The 18,076-nt window shown below is 45.2% G+C and overlaps 1 protein-coding gene across 3 annotated transcripts; it reads right to left on the reverse strand.

The window, feature by feature from the left end:
• Positions 1-1,520: 1,520 nt before the first annotated feature.
• Rpa2 (replication protein A2) lies at positions 1,521-14,417 on the reverse strand. 3 transcript variants are annotated; one of them, XM_057784409.1, is made up of 9 exons: positions 14,291-14,417; positions 14,009-14,115; positions 11,667-11,768; positions 9,972-10,085; positions 7,918-7,992; positions 6,900-7,016; positions 4,277-4,384; positions 3,897-3,991; positions 1,521-2,215 (listed from the first exon to the last, which is right to left on the reverse strand). In XM_057784409.1, the coding sequence occupies exons 1-9, from the start codon at positions 14,298-14,300 to the stop codon at positions 2,131-2,133; spliced, it is 813 nt and encodes a 270-aa protein (XP_057640392.1). In that variant the 5' UTR covers positions 14,301-14,417; the 3' UTR covers positions 1,521-2,130. The 3 variants fall into 3 exon arrangements, with proteins under 3 accessions (XP_057640392.1, XP_057640391.1, XP_057640393.1); XM_057784408.1 differs by having other exon boundaries at positions 14,009-14,118; XM_057784410.1 differs by lacking the exons at positions 11,667-11,768; positions 14,009-14,115; positions 14,291-14,417 and adding an exon at positions 10,424-10,491.
• Positions 14,418-18,076: the final 3,659 nt, after the last annotated feature.

Raw genomic sequence — 18,076 nt, forward strand, 5'->3', positions numbered from 1 at the left:
ACGCCCCATTTCCCACCTGCAGTTCTAAAATTTTTCCTGAGAGGTTGAACAACTGACACTGGTAGTTTCTCTTTTTTTTGGGTTTTTCGAGACAGGGTTTCTCTGTGGTTTTGGAGCCTGTCCTGGAACTAGCTCTTGTAGACCAGGCTGGTCTCGAACTCACAGAGATCCGCCTGCCTCTGCCTCCCGAGTGCTGGGATTAAAGGCGTGCGCCACCACCACCCGGCGACACTGGTAGTTTCTAAGAGCATGGGTCATATTGGCGTTCCAATGTACTGAATACCTTGTATTGGACTCCCAAACACAAGCTCTTCTACCTATACAGCGCAACATTCCGGAGGCTGGAATTCTATAGCACTCTCCTGTCTGTGCTCTGCCTCAGACTCCCAGTGCTTAGTAATCATGTGATCACTGAGAGCCATCAAATGACCAGGAGTCAGGGCAATCCACTGCAAGCCTCCTGATGTTCATCTCTCCTATTGCTAGTACCTAACCAAGTTTGGGATCTAATAAACACATTGACGTGTATGTGTGTGCATGCACACATGTGCACACAAGCAAATGCAGGTGCCAGAGGCACTGGATCCCCTAGAACTGGAATTAAGACAGTTGTGAGCTGCCTGACACAGGTGCTTGGAACTGAACTCAGGCCCCCATGGAAAAACAGCAGGTGCTCTTTATTCCTGAGCCTTCTGTCTCCCTAACCCGTCCTCTTTGAGGTCAGTTCTCACTATGTAGTCCTGGCTGCCTAGGACCTGGTATGTAGACCAAACTGGCCTCAGAACTCAAGAGACCCATCTGCCTCCTGAAACAAGCCATTCAATTGCTAAGTTGTCATTTGAATTCTATGGAAAGACCCACCCTGGTAAACAAAGAAATTGGAACTATGTGAAAGTATCCTAACATACACCCCACACTGGAACATGTTTTGTTTTTTCTTGTTCGGCTTAGCTGGCCTTTACCTACAGGCGTGGCTCTCCAGAGGGAAGCGCCATCTAGCAAACAGCCAGAGGTTTACTCTCAGCAACCAGGCTGAGAGCTCATTTAGCAGTGCTCCACATTATGAACTCCATCCCCAGTTAGTTCCATCCACATCATTTACCTTTGACCTCTGTGAGCTCAGTCTCTACTACAAGAAGAGCTTTCGTGAAGTTTTACAGCAGCTAACTCAGTACACGACCACACACTGTCAGCACCAACTTTAGGGGTCCCATTCTTCAGTGCTGCCATGGGCTGAGCCAGCCTTGTGGATAGCAGGCAAGTGTTCCACTACTGTCAGCTGTAACTCTAGCCCAAGGCCTATTCACAATCCTTCATGGCAAGGCCACATACTTTGCCCATCTACAAGAAACCCCTGAGAAAATAAGTCTGGCGATCTGCATTGGATCCCTGATACACAGCGGAAGCTGACTGACTCTGTACGCTGTAGGAAGAGAAAACAAACTCCAGCAAGTTGTCCTGACTTCCACAGTAAGTCAATGTGAAAAAACAGCAACATCTCAAAAGCTATTACAATCAAACTGTTTTATTAAACATATGGACATTTATATTACAAACAATGCAGTAACATCTCTTCCTCTCTGCCCTCTGGTGAGGCCGCCTCGCTAGAACCTCATGCTCACTTAAACCTACTTTCAGCTGTGGGCAAGACAAGGGGAAGGAAAGTGCAATTTTGAAAGTAACACGATAGACCCAAAGTGGGAAGCAAAAATAGGCAGAAGGTAGTGGGTTCTTTTTATAGCCTCTGGCCCTAGTATCATTCATCACCTCAACAGGAAGCCTTTCAAGAACAGAAGCTCCCAAGCATGATGTAGTTCTGCCCTGCTCTCTGGGTTGTGTTTCTCTTTCAATCCCGCCCATCCAGCCTGGAGTCCTGACTAGCTTACCTGGAATTTCTGTTAAGAAATCCCACCCTGGTTTACTTCCTTCTCAACTGTCTATCTCCTTTTGAGCCTCTAAACATCAAACAACAAAACAGAACAGCAGGAAGTTTCACGAGGACATCAGACGAGACCTTCTCTGTGAAACTTCTGTCCTAGAAGCCACTGGCCAAAACTGCAGAGCTGCAGACAACAGATGATAGAGAAACAGGTCCAGCTGGAAATAGTTCAGGTACCCAATGAGCTCCAGTTACTCTGCGTCTGTAGATTTAAAGTGATCATCATCCACAGTAGAATAAATGTGCCCCTCATTGCATAGAAAATCCACTGCTTGCCTAGAAGGAAAAAAAAAGGAGAGCCCCCACATTAAAACCAGCGCCTTTTGAATATAGCTCAACAAGCAAACTGTAGAGGCATTTCATTTGTATTTTAATAAATAAAGCTTGCCTGAGGACCAGGAAAGTAAAACAGTCACGCTGGCCAGGCAATGACACACACCTTTAATCCCAGCAGTCACACTAGCTTGCTGTAAAAAAACAGCAGTAGTGGTACACGCTCTTACTCCTAGCTCTAGAGAACCTCAGTTTGAGATTCCCGGAGGCAAGATCGCCATCTTCTGACTGACATTGAGGTAAGAGACAGTGGCTGGTTGTTTTGCTTTTCTGGTCTTCATGTTGAACCCCAATATCTGTCTCTTGAGTTTTTTTTTTTTTTTTTTGCTTTTTCGAGACAGGGTTTCTCTGTGGCTTTGGAGCCTGTCCTGGAACTAGCTCTTGTAGACCAGGCTGGTCTCGAACTCACAGAGATCCGCCTACCTCTGCCTCCCAAGTGCTGGGATTAAAGGCGTGCGCCACCACCGCCTGGCTGTCTCTTGAGTTTTTATTACTCATGCTTCAGAAAACATCACTTGTTTTTGCATTTCTTATCTTAATTAAGAATTATTAATTTTGTTCATGGAAGTCTTTTACAGAGAAGTCAATTAAACCCCAGGACTGAGATTATCCATGCAGACAAGGGCTACCAGCGCTGCCTCAGATCCTGGTCTCAAGTTTTTAGCCCACACAAGAACCCGAAGCCATATTCAGTCTGCACATAAAATCCCTACTGTACACAGGGTCTTGAGGCTCCCTTCCCTGGATTCAGACCCCAGAATCCCATACTGAAATGCTTTTTGCTCTGCCTGTGGGCAGCAGCAGAGAAGCAGAAAAGGAAGAGTACTCAGAGTGTGAGTCCTCCAAATCCTCAGGGCATCACAGACAGTGATCCTGGACCGCACCACCAGTGCTCTGAGACGGGCACTATCTATCACTTTACAGCACAGGGATGGGAAACTGACCTGGGCATTTCTTTTCTATCTAGACCTACCACCACACCACACCCCCAGGACAGGGTTTCTCTGTGTAATAAACATTTCTGGCTGTCCTGGAATTTGGTCTGTAGATCAGGTTAGCCTCAAACTCACAGAGATCCACTTCCCATGCCTCCTGAGTGCTGAGAGTAAAGGCGCGTACCAGTAAAGCCTACAATTATTAAATGGGCTTATGTTTCGTTTTGAGACAGGGTCTCTTTAAGCAATCATGGTTGTCCTGGAACTTGCTATATAGACCAGGCTGGCCTTGAACTCAAGACACGTGAGTACCATCTACTTAGATAGTCCATCTCAGTTCACTGCAATGGAATCAGGCGTCTGGTGCCTAAACAGAAATCAGGTCAAAGGTGTAAGGACTGCCCAATGCCTTCCAATCAGAACAAATCAGCAGGCGGCGCAACAGTGCCACCTGCGAGTCCTTCTGAAATCTCTGCACAGCTGGTCAACTTCCCTTTTTTCTTTTGCTGTGTGTCTCACAGAGTCCAGGTTGGCTCTGAACTCCTGATCCTCCCGCTTGTACCCTCCAAGTGCAGAGATCACAGGTGAGCACCACCGATCATCTTTTACACCGACTTCTCATTATCAGGGAACTGTGAACAGAGACAGTTACAACTCTGGACCTCTAGGTCATAGACAACAATACTTACTTGATTGAGGCTACAGGCATGTGCTGGAGCTGATTTCTGAGATCCTGAAAATTCAATCCTTCTGGTCTTGGGCAAGCCTTGATCAAATTCAGTACCTAACAGTTCAAATAAAGACTTTAGCAACTGCTCTGGATCAGTTTATTTAAGTTAACCCGAGTCCCTAGAGAAGCAAAAGGAGGGGCTAGAGGGATGGCTCAGGAGGATCACTTGCAGCGAACCTGGGTTTGAAGCCTCCACCAGTATCAGGCCATGTGCACTCACGCACACTCACGCACATGCATTAAGAGGGGTTGGTATGAAATAGGCACCAAGATAACTTATATCATTTAGGAAGTAACAAAATATAGGTCTGTGTTTTACATGAGAAACAGGCATCTTACCTGGTTTTGGACCACAGTGAGGCCATTTGCTGGCATGAAGTTATTCCCACTGAAGTTTCCTGGCTCACCCATTCCTGAGTTGCTGATAGATGGTCTCCCAGCTGAGAGCTGAATTAAGAACAAGTTTAGAACATTAGAAAAGGCACCAAGTAAAATCTACTTCAAATAACTTGCTAATAAACAGCAAGAAACAATTTAATCAGTTTTCCTAGCAACTGTTTATATGGGCTGTAACAAGGAAAACGCAGAGATGAAAGTCTTGAAGCACATGTCCCCTCTCCCCTGAAAAGGATACTTCTGGCTTTGTGAGTTCATGCTCAAGCTATAATGATTTCACTGGGAACCACTCAAGCAAGCATTTATTATGAAACACCATGGGAAGACAAAAGAACACAGGCTTGCCTGCAGGTGCAGATCCCTGCCAGAGGCCTTGCCTAATGTGGAGAAGGCTGTGGTTTCAATTCGCAACACCATGAAGAAAAAGGGCAGTTGCTCCATCCTCTTTTTAGTAACTCCTTCCTCTGCCTACCACTACTGGGATTAACTCAAATACTCCTCTGAATGGAATCCTACCAAAGCCAGCAATGACGTCGGCTCAAGTCCTTCAGTCTTCACAGCACCTGACCTCTCAGCAGCAGCAGTGCTGACCACTCCCTTCAAATGTATCTCTACCAGGCTTCGCACTCAGACTGTACCTTCCCAGTACCATTCACTTGTCTTATCTCCACAGGCTAACAAAATCCCCTCAGGATTCCACCCCAGATCCTTTTCTGGGCCACAAATCTTCACTACAGGTAGCCACCTAGGTTATCAGAGATTTATGGATTAAATTCTTTCCTTCCTCTCTAAGGCCGCTTGTCATTATAATTCACCTCAAGTAGCAGCCCCATTAGCAGAACTAATCCATCTTTGAGTCTCCAGTCTTTCTCTTTGCATAATTATTAATTTCTACCATCAGATAGACCCCCCCTCACTCCTCACAACTCTAATCAATCCTTCCATTACCACAACCCACAAGCCCCTCTAATCATGTCCTTCTTACTTGGAAACTTGAAGTGGCTCTTTCTGCCTATAAAAATGATACAATACACTCAGACCAAGAACGCGGGACTTAACAGCTAGTAAGCAGTCAAAAGCTGTACTTTTCCAGCTGTTTCTCCCCCAGTCTACACAGCACATACTCACCTCTCACTCATTTGAGATCCACCTGGATCAACTTCTCACATGCTAGGATGACAGGCCCGTGTCTGTCACCATGCTGTGCTACACTGCACTGACCAAGCCACGTTAGTCATTTGCTTCCTTCTTGGCTTTTAGCGTGTGTATCTAGAGGCCAGAGGACACCTTGACCGCCATTCCTCACTTTTGAGTAGGGTCTCTCACTGGCTAGAACTTGACAAGTAGGCTAGGCTGGTTGGCCATTAAGCTCCCAGACACCCTCCTGTTTTTGCCTCTCAGCATTGGGATTACAAGCACATGCCACCATGTCCTGCTAAACAGACAAACTTAAAAAAAAAAACAAAAAACTATGTGTGTATGTGGTATATATACGAATGCATGCCACGACACGTATGTGGAACGCAGAGAACAGTTCTCTCCTTTAATCATGTGGGTGCAGGGATCAAACAGGTTGGCCATTTGCCTTTACCCACCAAGCCACTTCATTAGTCCATGTTCTGCTCTTCCCCTACAGTTCTTGGGGTCAAATTCATGTCCTTAAGCACCATAACCAAGAGACAACTAGCCAATCACTTGGCTTCAGCTTTTGACCCATCCCCAACTGTAATAGCAACTGCTTTTCCTAATACACGTGCCTTCATCTCCGCAGTGCCTGATGAACGGTACACTCTGTAAGTGTTCATCTACTGTCCTGAATGACAGGGGCAAATCTATCCTGTAAGGTTTAAAGCATTAGCAGATTCCCCTGTCAACAAACGATCATTAAATGTCCACTGTTGAGGTGCTTTTATAATTTACAGCCTAGAAGCAAAATGTTGCCTGGCTTGGGAATTTTCAATCAGCCTTCTTGGTACTGGATGAGAAAGAACACGAAACTCTGAAGAACACTCATTAGTGTTTCATTTAGACTTAAAAAAAATAAAATTGGGGCCGGGCGGTGGTGGCGCACTTGGGAGGCAGAGGCAAGTGAATCTCTGTGAGTTCGAGACCAGCCTGGTCTACAAGAGCTAGTTCCAGGACAGGCTCCAAAGCCACAGAGAAACCCTGTCTCGAAAAACCAAAAAAAAAAAAAAAAATTGGCAAAGCTCAGGAAGAAAATGTCCTGAGGACCTAAGAAATGTTTTTTTTTTTTTTTTTTTTTTTTGGGGGGGGAGGTTATGGTGGTGGTGATGGTTGTGGTGTTTCAATATTCTAAATGTCAACAAAATAAAAGCCAGAACAGAATAGCCATCCATGGGACTGGAGAAAAGGCTCTTCCAGAGGACCCGATTGTCAGGTGGCACACATTTGCTTACAACCCTACTTCTAGGGGATCCCACATTCTCTTCTGGCCTCTGAAGGTACCCTCACACACCACATACGTTTACATAAGCACATATAAATAAATATAAATCTTAAAAGTTTGCTTTCCCAAAAAAGGGAAAAAGTTGATTGCAGCTCTTACCTGGTTGTTAGATTTGCTGAGTATCATATGTGCATTGACCACCTCCAGAATATGTGCAGTGAACTCATTCATGTCTTCCAGGGGAATGATCTTAAAGGCCACCAGGCTCTTTTTGTTCTATTAAAGAGGAAAATGCAAGCAAAAGACAAAAATAGTCAACTAACTTTCTGGGCAAGCCACTGGCTTTTTCCTTGATTATATTTGAAAAACTGAAAGTTTTGGGAAAACGTCTGTTATACACTTAAATCCCAGTACTTGGGAGGCAGAGGCAGGTGAATCTCTGTGAGTTCGAGACCAGCCTGGTCTACAAGAGCTAGTTCCAGGACAGGCTCCAAAGCCACAGAGAAACCCTGTCTCGAAAAACCAAAAAGAAAAAATAAATAAAAAGTCTCCCCCCCCCCCCCCGCTTTTTTGAGACAGGGTTTCTCTGTGTTTAACAGTCCTAGCTGTCCTGGAACTCACTCTGAGGAACATGCTGGCCTTGAACTCAGAGACCTGACTGCCTCTGCCTCCTGAGTGCTGGGATTAAAGATTGTTACCACCACCTGGCAGTAAAGTCTTTTTTTTTTTTTTTGAGGCCAGGTCTTACTATTAACACTGGAACTCACTATCTAGGACCAAGATGGCCTTGAATCTGCTTGCGTCTACTTTCCAAGTGCTGGGGTTTAAGGGTCTGTGCCACAGTGCCCTGCTTCGTGAAAACATCTTAAACCCCATTTTTTTAAAATCTAAAGATGGGTATATTCGTGTATCTACAGACATTTACATGCCACAGCTCACATGTGGAAATTAGAAGACAATCTTGAGTGTTGGTCTAGCCTTCTACCTTAAGACAGGCTCTATTCTGTCAAGCCAGCCTGTCTGTGAGCTTTCCACAAACTGTCTCCGGGCCCCCCTCCAGGTTACAGGTGTGCATTACCAAGTCTTGTGACTCTGGCTTTACTTTGGTTATAAGGATGCAAACTCAGGTCTTCATCTAAGTCATACCCCAACCTCCAAAGCTACCATTTGACTTTACCTGGAAAGACCTGAGGTGGCCAGCCACTTTCACGTACGTTTCTGGAGGAACCACTGTGTTCTCACCACTGGCATCCTAGCAGATAAAAATATAAACATATGATTATTGTTTTAAAATTACTTTTAATTTTTTATTTTGTTTTGCAACAGAGCTTCTCTATAGCTTTGGAGTCTGTCCTGGAACTTGCTCTGTAGACCAGACTGGCCTCAAACTCAGATATCAGCCTGTCTATGCCTCCCAAGTGCTAGGAAAAAGATGTGCACCACTGTCGCATGGCTACTTTTAATTTTTTAATAGGGCCTCACGTAACACAGGTTTGTCTTCAAACTTAATACATAACCAAGGATGACTTTCAACTTCTGATCTTGTCTCTATCTTCCAAGTTCTAGAACACAGGCCTATGCCGCCATGCCCAGCTTGTTTGGTACGGAAGACAGAACTTCCAGTCCTTTTGTTACTGTTTAATCAAGGTGAGTGTGACTGGGTCCTTTAAATGTAGTGCAGGTGTCCTGGAACTACGTAACACAGAATGGCCTAGAACTTACAGCTTAGTTATTGGAATTTAGCTTACTTATTGGAGTATAAGAGGTATGAGCCAAAGCAAAAGGCTGGTCAACAGGTTTTAATCATTTGTGTGTATGTATATGCATGCATATGTGCCTTAGGTCAGAAGACATGTGGAAGTAGGTTTCCTTTTCTATCATGTGGCTTGCTGAGCCATCTTACCGGTCCTTGGTCAATACTTTTCCCCCCTTAATTTTCTGGGTTATGGGTATACGAGTACGTCTGTTTTTGATGGCAATGGAGGCCAGAGAAGAGTGTCAAATCTACTAGAACTGGAGTTACAGATAGCTGTGAGCTGCCGTGTGGATTCTGGGAATTGAACTCAGGTCCTTTGGAAGAGCAACCAATGTTCTCAACTGCTGAGTCATTACAATTACCTGGTCAATACACTTCAACTAGATCTTAGTACACATCTCTGTTCCCTTAATGTAAATCCCTGGAAGTGGATTTGGAGGTCAACCCTTCCCCCACCTTTTTTGGTTTTTCGAGACAAAGAGGTTTCTTTGTGTAGCCACAGCTGTCCTAAACTAGCTCTGTAGGATCAGCCTGGCCTTGAACTCAGAGTCCACGCCCCCTGCCTCCCAAGTGCTGGAAGTAGAGGCTTGTATCACCATTCCCAGCCAAGTTTTTTTTCTTTTAATTTATTTATCATGTATATAGTGCTCTACCTGCATGCCAGAAGAGGGCACCATATCTCATTACAGATAATTGCGAGCCACCACGTGGTTGCTGGGAATTGAACTCAGGCCCTCTGGAAAAGCATCCCCAGTGCTCTTAACCTCTGCGCCATCTCTCCACACCCACCCCCCTTAACTGAAGATTTCAGTACAGGGTGAGCTTTGGTAAAGTACACCAGTTCATACTCATATTATCACAATTATACCGTAGCCATTTCCTTGCTAGAAAAAATGGCCAGTCAAGAAATGATTATTTTCTACATGTCACAAACACTAGGCCAGGGCTACTCTCACCCAAATTAGAAACTGTCACTCATTTCCAATATAACTAAGTCTGACCTGTATCATTACTGCATTTCTATCTGGTCTTTTATTATAAATGGCCTGTGTATCTTTCTTTGCTCATTTTTCCAAGGTGTACCTACTTGTTTTAGTTTGCAGAGCTTTTTACTAAACTGTTTCAATAGTCCCAGCATGCTTCCCATTCATTTAAACAGTATTTATTGAGGGCCCACTGTGACAGGCACTGTTCTAGATGTCGGGGACAGTGATAACCAAGAGAATTTTTTTTTTCTCAGAGAATTTACTTTCAACTGTCTTCTGTCACTTGCCTTTAAATCTTTCACAGTATTTTAGGTGGTTTTAAATTTTTATGGTCAAATCTATTAAGTTCTCATTTTGGGGATTTTTTTTTTTTACCGTCAGTGTCTTGCTAATGTATTTTCACACTAAGAAAATCCTTCAAAAGGTTAAACTGAAAGAGCTGAAGATCCAAAGTCTCAGGAGCCCCACTTAGTGCGAGATAAGACTCACATCTGTGTCCACCCACTGGCGAACATCCATGGGCGCGGCAGTCATGTCATCTACTTTGTAAACAATATTGGTGGGAGCTTTCTCTGCGTTTCTGATTATTCCCACAATCGTGACCTACATTAGAAAAAGAAAACAAGCAGGTTTGATTGTTCTGGAAGCCAAAGCAAGATGTACATATAAATACAATTAGGAAAAAAAAAATGGAGATAGTCTCACTATGTAGCCCTGAACTTGTTTGAAGGACCTGGCTGGCCTCACATTTGTGGCAAATGTCCTGCCTGCTCTTGAGTGCTGAGCTTACAGGTGTGAGGCGCCGTGCCCAGTACAAAAGTTTACTTATTCTTATTTATTTACCTAAGAGTGATCAAGGCTTGTTATAGAATATTAAGACGTGTTACATTTGCATATCATGTAGAACATTTATTTAATTATACAAAGATGTAGTGCATTACCTCACGTTGCATTTGTTTAGCTCTTGTGAATTGTGTTACACCTGATCGGCCTAATAGAGCTGAACAGTCAAGGCGGGAGAAAGGCTAGGCAGGGCCGGCAGAGGACAGATTGGAGAAATCTGGGAAGAAAAGGTCAAGGGGTAGGAAAGAAGGCCAGCCACCCAGCTACACAGCCAGACATAGAATAAGGAAAGAAAAGACACACAAAAATAATAAAAGGTAAAAACCCAAAGGCAAAAGATAGACGGGATAATATAAGAAAAGCTGGCTGAGGACCATGCAAAGATAGCTCAGGGGTTAAGAGCTGTTGCTCTTCCAGAGGTCCCGAGTTCACAACCATCTGTAATAAGTTATAGCACCCTCTTCTGATATACATGCAAAGAAAATAAACAAACACATCCTTAAAAAAATAAATTGGGGGGAGAGGCTGCATTAAGTGTGGTAATTCATGTCTTTAATCCCGGCACTAGGGAAGCTGGAGGCCAGCCTGGTCTACAAAGTTGAGTTCCAGGACAGCCAGGGCTGTTACACAGATGAAACCCTGTCTCAAAAAAGCAAAAAATACCTTTTAGAAAAAATATAGTTTTTACTATTGGGTTACGTGTGACACGATACAGATGTCAGAGGATGTTTTTCCAATGCAGGATCTGAAGACTGACTGAGGTCATCAGACTGCAAAGAACGCAAGCACTTTTAATCACTCACTGGCTATATACTTTTAAATTTAGCAAGTGTTATTTCTTTTTCTTTCTGTTGCTGTTGTTGGTTTTTTGAGACAAGTTTCTCTGTGTAACAGCTCTTGCTATCCTGGAACTCGCTTTGTAGATCAGGCTGGCCTCCAACTCAGAGATCCCCCTGCCTCTGCATCCTGAGTTCTGCGACTAAAGGTGTGCACCACCGCCCAACTCTTCTTTTTCCTTGTGTGAATGCACGGGAGTGTGGTGCACGTACAAGTGAGCAGACAGCTGTGCAGTGACTGCCAAGGATGAGTGCTTAGGTCTAGCACTGCTGGCTCTCTTCCCCAGAGACAGGCCTCTTACTGAACCTGGAGCCAGTACCTGGAGCCAGCATGTCCCAGGGAGCCTCTTTTCTGACCCCACAGTTCTATAGCGAGAGGCACAAAAGTAACAGCATGGCTTTCTACACAGATACTGGGATGTGATCTCTGGTCCTCATGCTTGGACATCTTTCCAACCCCTTACCTTCTCAACACTAAGTGTTTCTTCCACACAATGTAAAATACCTGTGAAATCTCCACATTCCCAATCTTGAACACTTCATCAGTCAGGGTAGCAGATAGCAGCTGAGATATGGTACAGGGCACTATGTGCTGGACCCGGGCTCTCTGAAAAGGAGAAAAATACGTAAAGTCAGCCTTGGTGATAACAACGTTCAGTTAATATTTGCTAAGTGCCAAGCACTTTGAGTATACAACACTGAACTTCCAAAACTTAAAGTCTCCTTACCTCAGGGATCAAGATCAAAATATTAACAAATACTGCATTTAATTCCCCTGCCTCTGAAGTGCTAAGATTCAAAGTAGTGCCACTTTTAAATCAAATCCATTCTGATCTGACGCCAGAACTCCAGGTGTAGAGATGTTTGTATACTATGGGCTCACAAAGAAAAGGTCAGATTAGAGGCAGGACAACATAGGATAGCCTACCTTCAGAACAAACTTTGAAGAGTTCAAGGCCAGTCTGGTCTACAGAGTGAGTTCCAGGCTACAGAAACCTTGGGGGCTGGGGGTGGGGGCAGAAGAAGCACATCCCAGATATAGCAAGCTATTCAGGGTATCACCGAGGTGACAGAGTTTTGTGAAAAGGCCCGAGAAATGACAAACAGAAATAGAACTTAGGTGATGCCCTAGGTTTCCTGATAAAACAGATGTCAGTCTCTGTAGAAACAGGGTGAGATTATCCATGCTGTCCATCTTTAAAGGAAAGAGCAGCAGAGTAAGGGAGAAGGGGCAAAAGAGCATTTAATGAAGGCACTCAAATCACCTCTCGGAGCAGGCTACCAGCAATGTAACATTTTTTGAGATAGGGTTTCTGTATAGACCAGGCTGGCCTCAAACTCAAGAGCTCCACCTGCCTCTGCCTCCCAAGTTCTGAGATTAAAGAAAGGTGTACACGCAATGATGTAACTGTCGTTCTGCCCATCACTGGTGTGAAGTGACCTGAGTGGTATCACATGCCTACACTTCCAATCACTTGGACGGCGAATACAATGTATGGTGTTTGCCCACATGTGCAAGTCTAACGTCTTGAGGAGGCTAAAACAATGTCAAAATCAAACCCAGGTTCCCTGGAAGAGCAGCCAGTGCCTTTAATCACTGAACTATCTTTCCAGTCCCTCCAAAATAATAGATAAGTAAAAACGCAAGCAAGTAAATAAAAATGTAAGATTGACCCCAGTGGTGTAGCATTTTTCTAATACGGCCAGAAGGAAGACAGAGACATGGAAGGGAGAGGACCTGGAGATGCGGCTCAGGAAGTAGCGTGCTCTAGCATGCACGAAGCCCCGAGAATCCACAGAACTACAGTGTGGATTCTCAACACCTGGGAAGAGCAGGCAGGCCATCAGCTACCTAGAGAGTACAAAGCCAGTTTGAACTGCAGAAAAAATATATAAGCAAATTTAAAAAATAGTGATTGAGCGTAATGGCATACACCTGTAATCCCAGCACTCAGGAGACAGAGGTCATAGGATCGCCACAAATTCATGGTCCATACAGGACGTTCCAGGCCACCCACCGCTAGTTAGTGAAAACTTGTCTCAAAAAAAAAAAAAAAAAAAAAAATAGCAATCACAAATGACATGTTTTCAACCCGACATCACTTCTAACTTAGCAGAAGCACTAATGTAATAACAAACCTCATCCTGACACATTACAGAATGAAATGAATGCCCTTTTGGGATCCCAAACAAACAAACAAAAGTTTGCTGGCAATTTCAAGCAACAGAAACATAAAGACTGGATGTTTTCCAGGCATCTGGGAAGCTGAGGCAGAAGGGCAGGAAGATCACCCCAGCCCTATAGGTTCAAAGCCAGCCCGGGCAGAAGTTACACCCCCACCTCAAAACTAAAATTAAAAAAAAAAAAAAAAAAAAAAAAAAAAACTTCAGTTAAAGGGCAAATAGTTAGAACGAGCCTGGTGGCACCCGCCTTTGATCCCAGCACCAGAGTCAGAGGCAGGGGGATCTGTGAGTTCCAGGACAGTCAAAGCATCACTGTGAGCCTACCTCAAAACAATCAACTCCCCAAACTCTCGGTCTCATACAAGGAATACGTACAAGGCAAGAAAGCACAGCAGATTAAAGACCTCTTGTTCTTCCTGTTAGCGAGCAACAGGGAAGAACCCAAAAGCTGTCGAGAACATAGGGGACTCTTGCCAAACGGGGATTTGGTGGCCCCAACCGTGACCCCTGGGTGGACGACAGGGTCATTTAGCTGCTAAAGCGTCCTTCCGAGTGGCAGGGCCGGGCAGACAAGTGTGAGCGCGCCAATCCGCCCCGACAGAAGACCGTCCGTCCCCGAGACCGGGAGGAAGTGAAGGACCACGGGGCGGCCTCTCCACCTACCGACTTCTTCTCGGCCTGCGACGCCGTGGGCGAGCCGAAGCCGCCGGGGGACTGCGTGTAGCCGCCCGCTCCGCCATAGCTGGAGCCGCCGAAGCTGTCGAAGCCGCCTGCTAGCGAACGACAGTCATTAGCGTCGGCGCGCCGAGCCGCCGCCTCCCTCCCGCCGCGTCCCCCACCGCGGCCACAACGACCGCCTTCCCCGACCCCCGAGCCCCACCCCCGGGTCTCTTGCCGCGGTCCTGGCCCCCCACCACGCGCAGCTCCCCGCACGGCCGCCATTACTATTCCACATCCTGGTCGCGGTTTTCCCGAGAAGGAGAACCAAGACACGCTGGTCAGGGGGCTCGGCGACCACCGGACTGTCCGCCGCTCCGGCGTGGCGGCGTTGTATCTACTCTACACTGGCGCCACAAACTCCTTCCCGCGAAGAGCGAGCCAATCAGCGCTCAAGACACAGTCTCGTTTCAGCCAATCAGGACTCACGACTCTTCCGTATTTTCCGGTATCAGGGTCATGCTTCAGGAAAAACGCACTGCCCCGAAAAGGGATGGAAGCCTAAGCGGCCATCTTTACTGAGGGCAACACTGATAGGCCAGTATTTCAAGATGCCAACCAATCAAACACTAATTCCGGGGCGTATAAACACTATCTTGTCAAGTACGCGACGGCTTACGTCACTTCCTATGTTCTTTAACCTTGTATTCCCGCCAAACTGCCAGTTTCCAGGCGAAGCTGAGTTTTAGATGCCGCGGAGAAAGCCATGCTTTTGACCTCGGCGCTCCGTTGTGACACGCCATTTGCACACCTCCGAGACTCGTAGTACCAGCCTCACAGGACCTCCTGGACTTGCTTATTTTCTATAAGATATGAAATTCGCCACGTGCGGCGATTTAACCTCAGCTCTCAGGAAGTTGGAGCGAGAGGATCGCTATGGGTTCAAGTTCAGCCTGTTCTGAGTAGTGAACTCCACGATAGGCAGGGCTACACAGTGAAACCCTGGGTCAAAAATTTTAAGTAAGCTGGGATTTTAAGTAAGGTGGGGCACACACCTTTAATCCCAGCACTCAGGAGGCAGAGGCAGGTGGATCTCAGTGAATTCGGGGCCAGTCTGGTCTACAGAATGAGTTCCAGGACAGGACTGTCCTACAGAGAAACCCTGTCTCGAAAAAACAATCAATAAATAAAATGAAACCTTTATTGTAGAACCACATGATCATCTCCATTGAACCTGTAAGAAACCTCATGGAGGCCAGCAAGATTAAACAAGTATTATTTTCTGTTATACAGGGATATCTCCCTAAAAAGGGGTTTGAGAAAATAGCATCGAACGAAGGAGAAGGTGAGGTTTATATAGCCCCCAAAACTGCAAGAGTAGGGAGCTTTCAGAGGAATTTTGGTTATGTGGGAACTTGGCTGAACATTCCAAAATTATTTGGCAGAACAACTTATCAGGATATAGGGTATGGAACACATCAAATTCCAGAAAATCGGTCAAGACCTGGTAAAATTTAAGTTTTACGAAAATCAGGAATGCATTTATTTTGACTTTGTAATAAGATAGCTTCTAATGTTAAAATGGAGTCTGTCTGGTCCCTCACAGCTTCCAAAAGTTATCCTCTGCGTGCGCACATGCACACACATCATACAGAAGTGTGTTTTAAAGGCTGGGTGGCAGTGGTGCACACCTATGATCCCAGCACTTGGGAGGCAGAGGCAGGCGGATCTCTGAGTGAGTTCCAGGACAGTCAGGGTTATACAGAGAAACCCTATCTTGGAAAAAAGGAAAGAAAGAAAAAGAAAGAAAGAAAGAAAGAAAGAAAGAAAGAAAGAAAGAAAGAAAGAAAGAAAGAAAGAAAAGAGAGAGAGAAAAAAAAATGAAAGAAATCTTGTGGCTGTTTAGATATGGCCTGAGTTGGGACCTTGATGGATCAGGTGAGAACCATGGTTGGTGGCAGAATACGCCACGCAGAGAGAGCTTGGGTGTGATGTTTATTTGAAATAAAGGGAATGGGAAGGGAAGAGAAAATGGGAGGGACAGGGACAGACAGGGAGGAGAGAGAGAGAGAGAAAAGAGCAAGAGGAGGGGAGAGGGTGAGAGAAGCTGAGACCTGCTTGCTTTGGAGGGAAGAGAGAGATCTGTATTGGACAGAGCTTGTCTCTTAAAGTGACCTTTGCACCTTTGTACAAATTAGGATCTGCTTGCCATACTCAGAGGGTGAGTGTGTCCAAGTCCCCAAGGGGTGCCAGGATACTAACAGTGGCCACATATTTTTTAAAAAGATGTATTTATTTATTGTGTATACAGTGTTCTGCTTGCATGTATGCCTGCAGGCCAGAAAAGGGCGCCAGATCTCATTACAGATGGTTGTGAGCCACCATGTGGTTGCTGAGAATTGAACTCAGGACCTTTGGAAGAGCAAGCAGTTCTCTCCAGCCCTCCAGTGGCCACATTTGAGAAGATCCAAAGATGCCCTGCCTTTTCTCCCCAGCTCTGTCTCCTTCCCAATCTAATCAGCAATCATTGTTCCCCATGACTTAACTATTCATCTTATGATTCGTACACCTTGGTCTAAAACCTACAAGAGAAACTTGCAGGAGGAGGCTGCTTGTTTATTCCCGGTTGCCCAGACACAAAATAATTACACAGAAATTATATTAATTGGAACACTGCTTGGCCAATGACTCTAGCGTATTCCTAGCTAACTCTTACATTTTAAATTAACCTATTTCTATTATTTTGTATTTGTCCATGAGGTTCATGGTTTACTGGTAAGGTTCTGGCTGGCAGCTAGCATCTTTCTCCTTCTGTGGCTACATGGTGTCTGACTCTGCCGATTTTTCCCTCTACCTCTGATTGGAATTCCCGCCTTGCTCTCTTCTGCATTGTTATAGGCTCAAGCAGCTTCTTTCTTTCTTTTTTTAAGATTTATTTATTTATTATGTATACAATATTCTCAGTATTCTGTCTGCATGTATGCCTGCAGGCCAGAAGAGGGCACCAGATCTCATTACAGATGGTTGTGAGCCACCATGCGGTTATGGTAATTAAACTCAGAACCTTTGGAAGAGCAGGCAATGCTCTTAACCGCTGAGCCATCTCTCCAGCCTCCCCCCCCCCCAGCAGCTTCTTTATTAACCAATGCTAATAAAACATATTCATAGCAGACATAGGGGAATCCCACATCACCCTTTGTGGGTATATGCATGAGTTCAGGTGCCTTCAGAATCATATGAGGTCCTGGGATCAATCCCCCTAAAGTGATAGTTTGTGTTTTAATAAATAAAGCTTGTCTGAAGATCAGAGTGCAGAGCTAAGCCACTAGAGGCCAGGGAGTGGTGGCACACACCTTTAATCCAAGGACTCAAGGCCACTCTGGGCCACGCTAGATTGAATCTGTCTAAAAAGAAAAATAGAACTCACACAAAGGTACTCCTAAGAGACCCAGGCCCCAGAAAATCCCTGATCCGTAGCCCTCACACAGACACCAAATGGCTACACTCCAAGCCCCAACCCAGGAAAAGAAACACAAGCTGAAAATGGGAGCAAAGCCAGAGGAAGAGACCGTTTGTCCCCCAATCTAGAGTCGGAGAAAAGTCCCCAAACACTAAAACTGGAAGAACAGCCAATGCTCTCAATTGTGGGGCCATTTCTGCAATCTCCCTAACAATCATTTTTTTGTTTTTTTGTTTTTTTTTTTTTTTGTTTTTTTTTTTTTCGAGACAGGGTTCTCTGTGGTTTTGGAGCCTGTCCTGGACCTAGCTCTTGTAGACCAGGCTGGTCTCGAACTCACAGAGATCCGCCTGCCTCTGCCTCCCAAGTGCTGGGATTAAAGGCGTGCGCCACCACCGCCCGGCCCTAACAATCATTTTATGACCTTTTCACTGCTGTGCTCTAAGATCTTTTGTGTCTCTTCCCCGTGACCTAGAGGAAAAGTTCAAGATCCTGAGAGCAGCATCAACCAGTTACAATTTTATATGTGGCCCTGTGAGTCTCCCTCCTTCTCGCTCTAAACTAACAGCTGTTCCTTATTGCTTCCGGCTTACTGAATATTTGGTAAATGAGTGAGT

The sequence above is a fragment of the Chionomys nivalis genome, chromosome 11 (genome assembly GCF_950005125.1).
Source record: "Chionomys nivalis chromosome 11, mChiNiv1.1, whole genome shotgun sequence".
NCBI lineage: Eukaryota > Metazoa > Chordata > Mammalia > Rodentia > Cricetidae > Chionomys > Chionomys nivalis.

Bases quoted from the DNA above. Each gene is read 5' to 3' on its own strand.
- Rpa2 (XM_057784408.1), bottom strand. The intron at 7,993-9,971 runs GTGAGTCTTATC...TTTATCTGCTAG, and splicing joins GCCAGTGGGTGGACACAGAT to GATGCCAGTGGTGAGAACAC. The intron at 7,017-7,917 runs GTAAAGTCAAAT...CCTCTTTAATAG, and splicing joins GCCACCTCAGGTCTTTCCAG to AACAAAAAGAGCCTGGTGGC.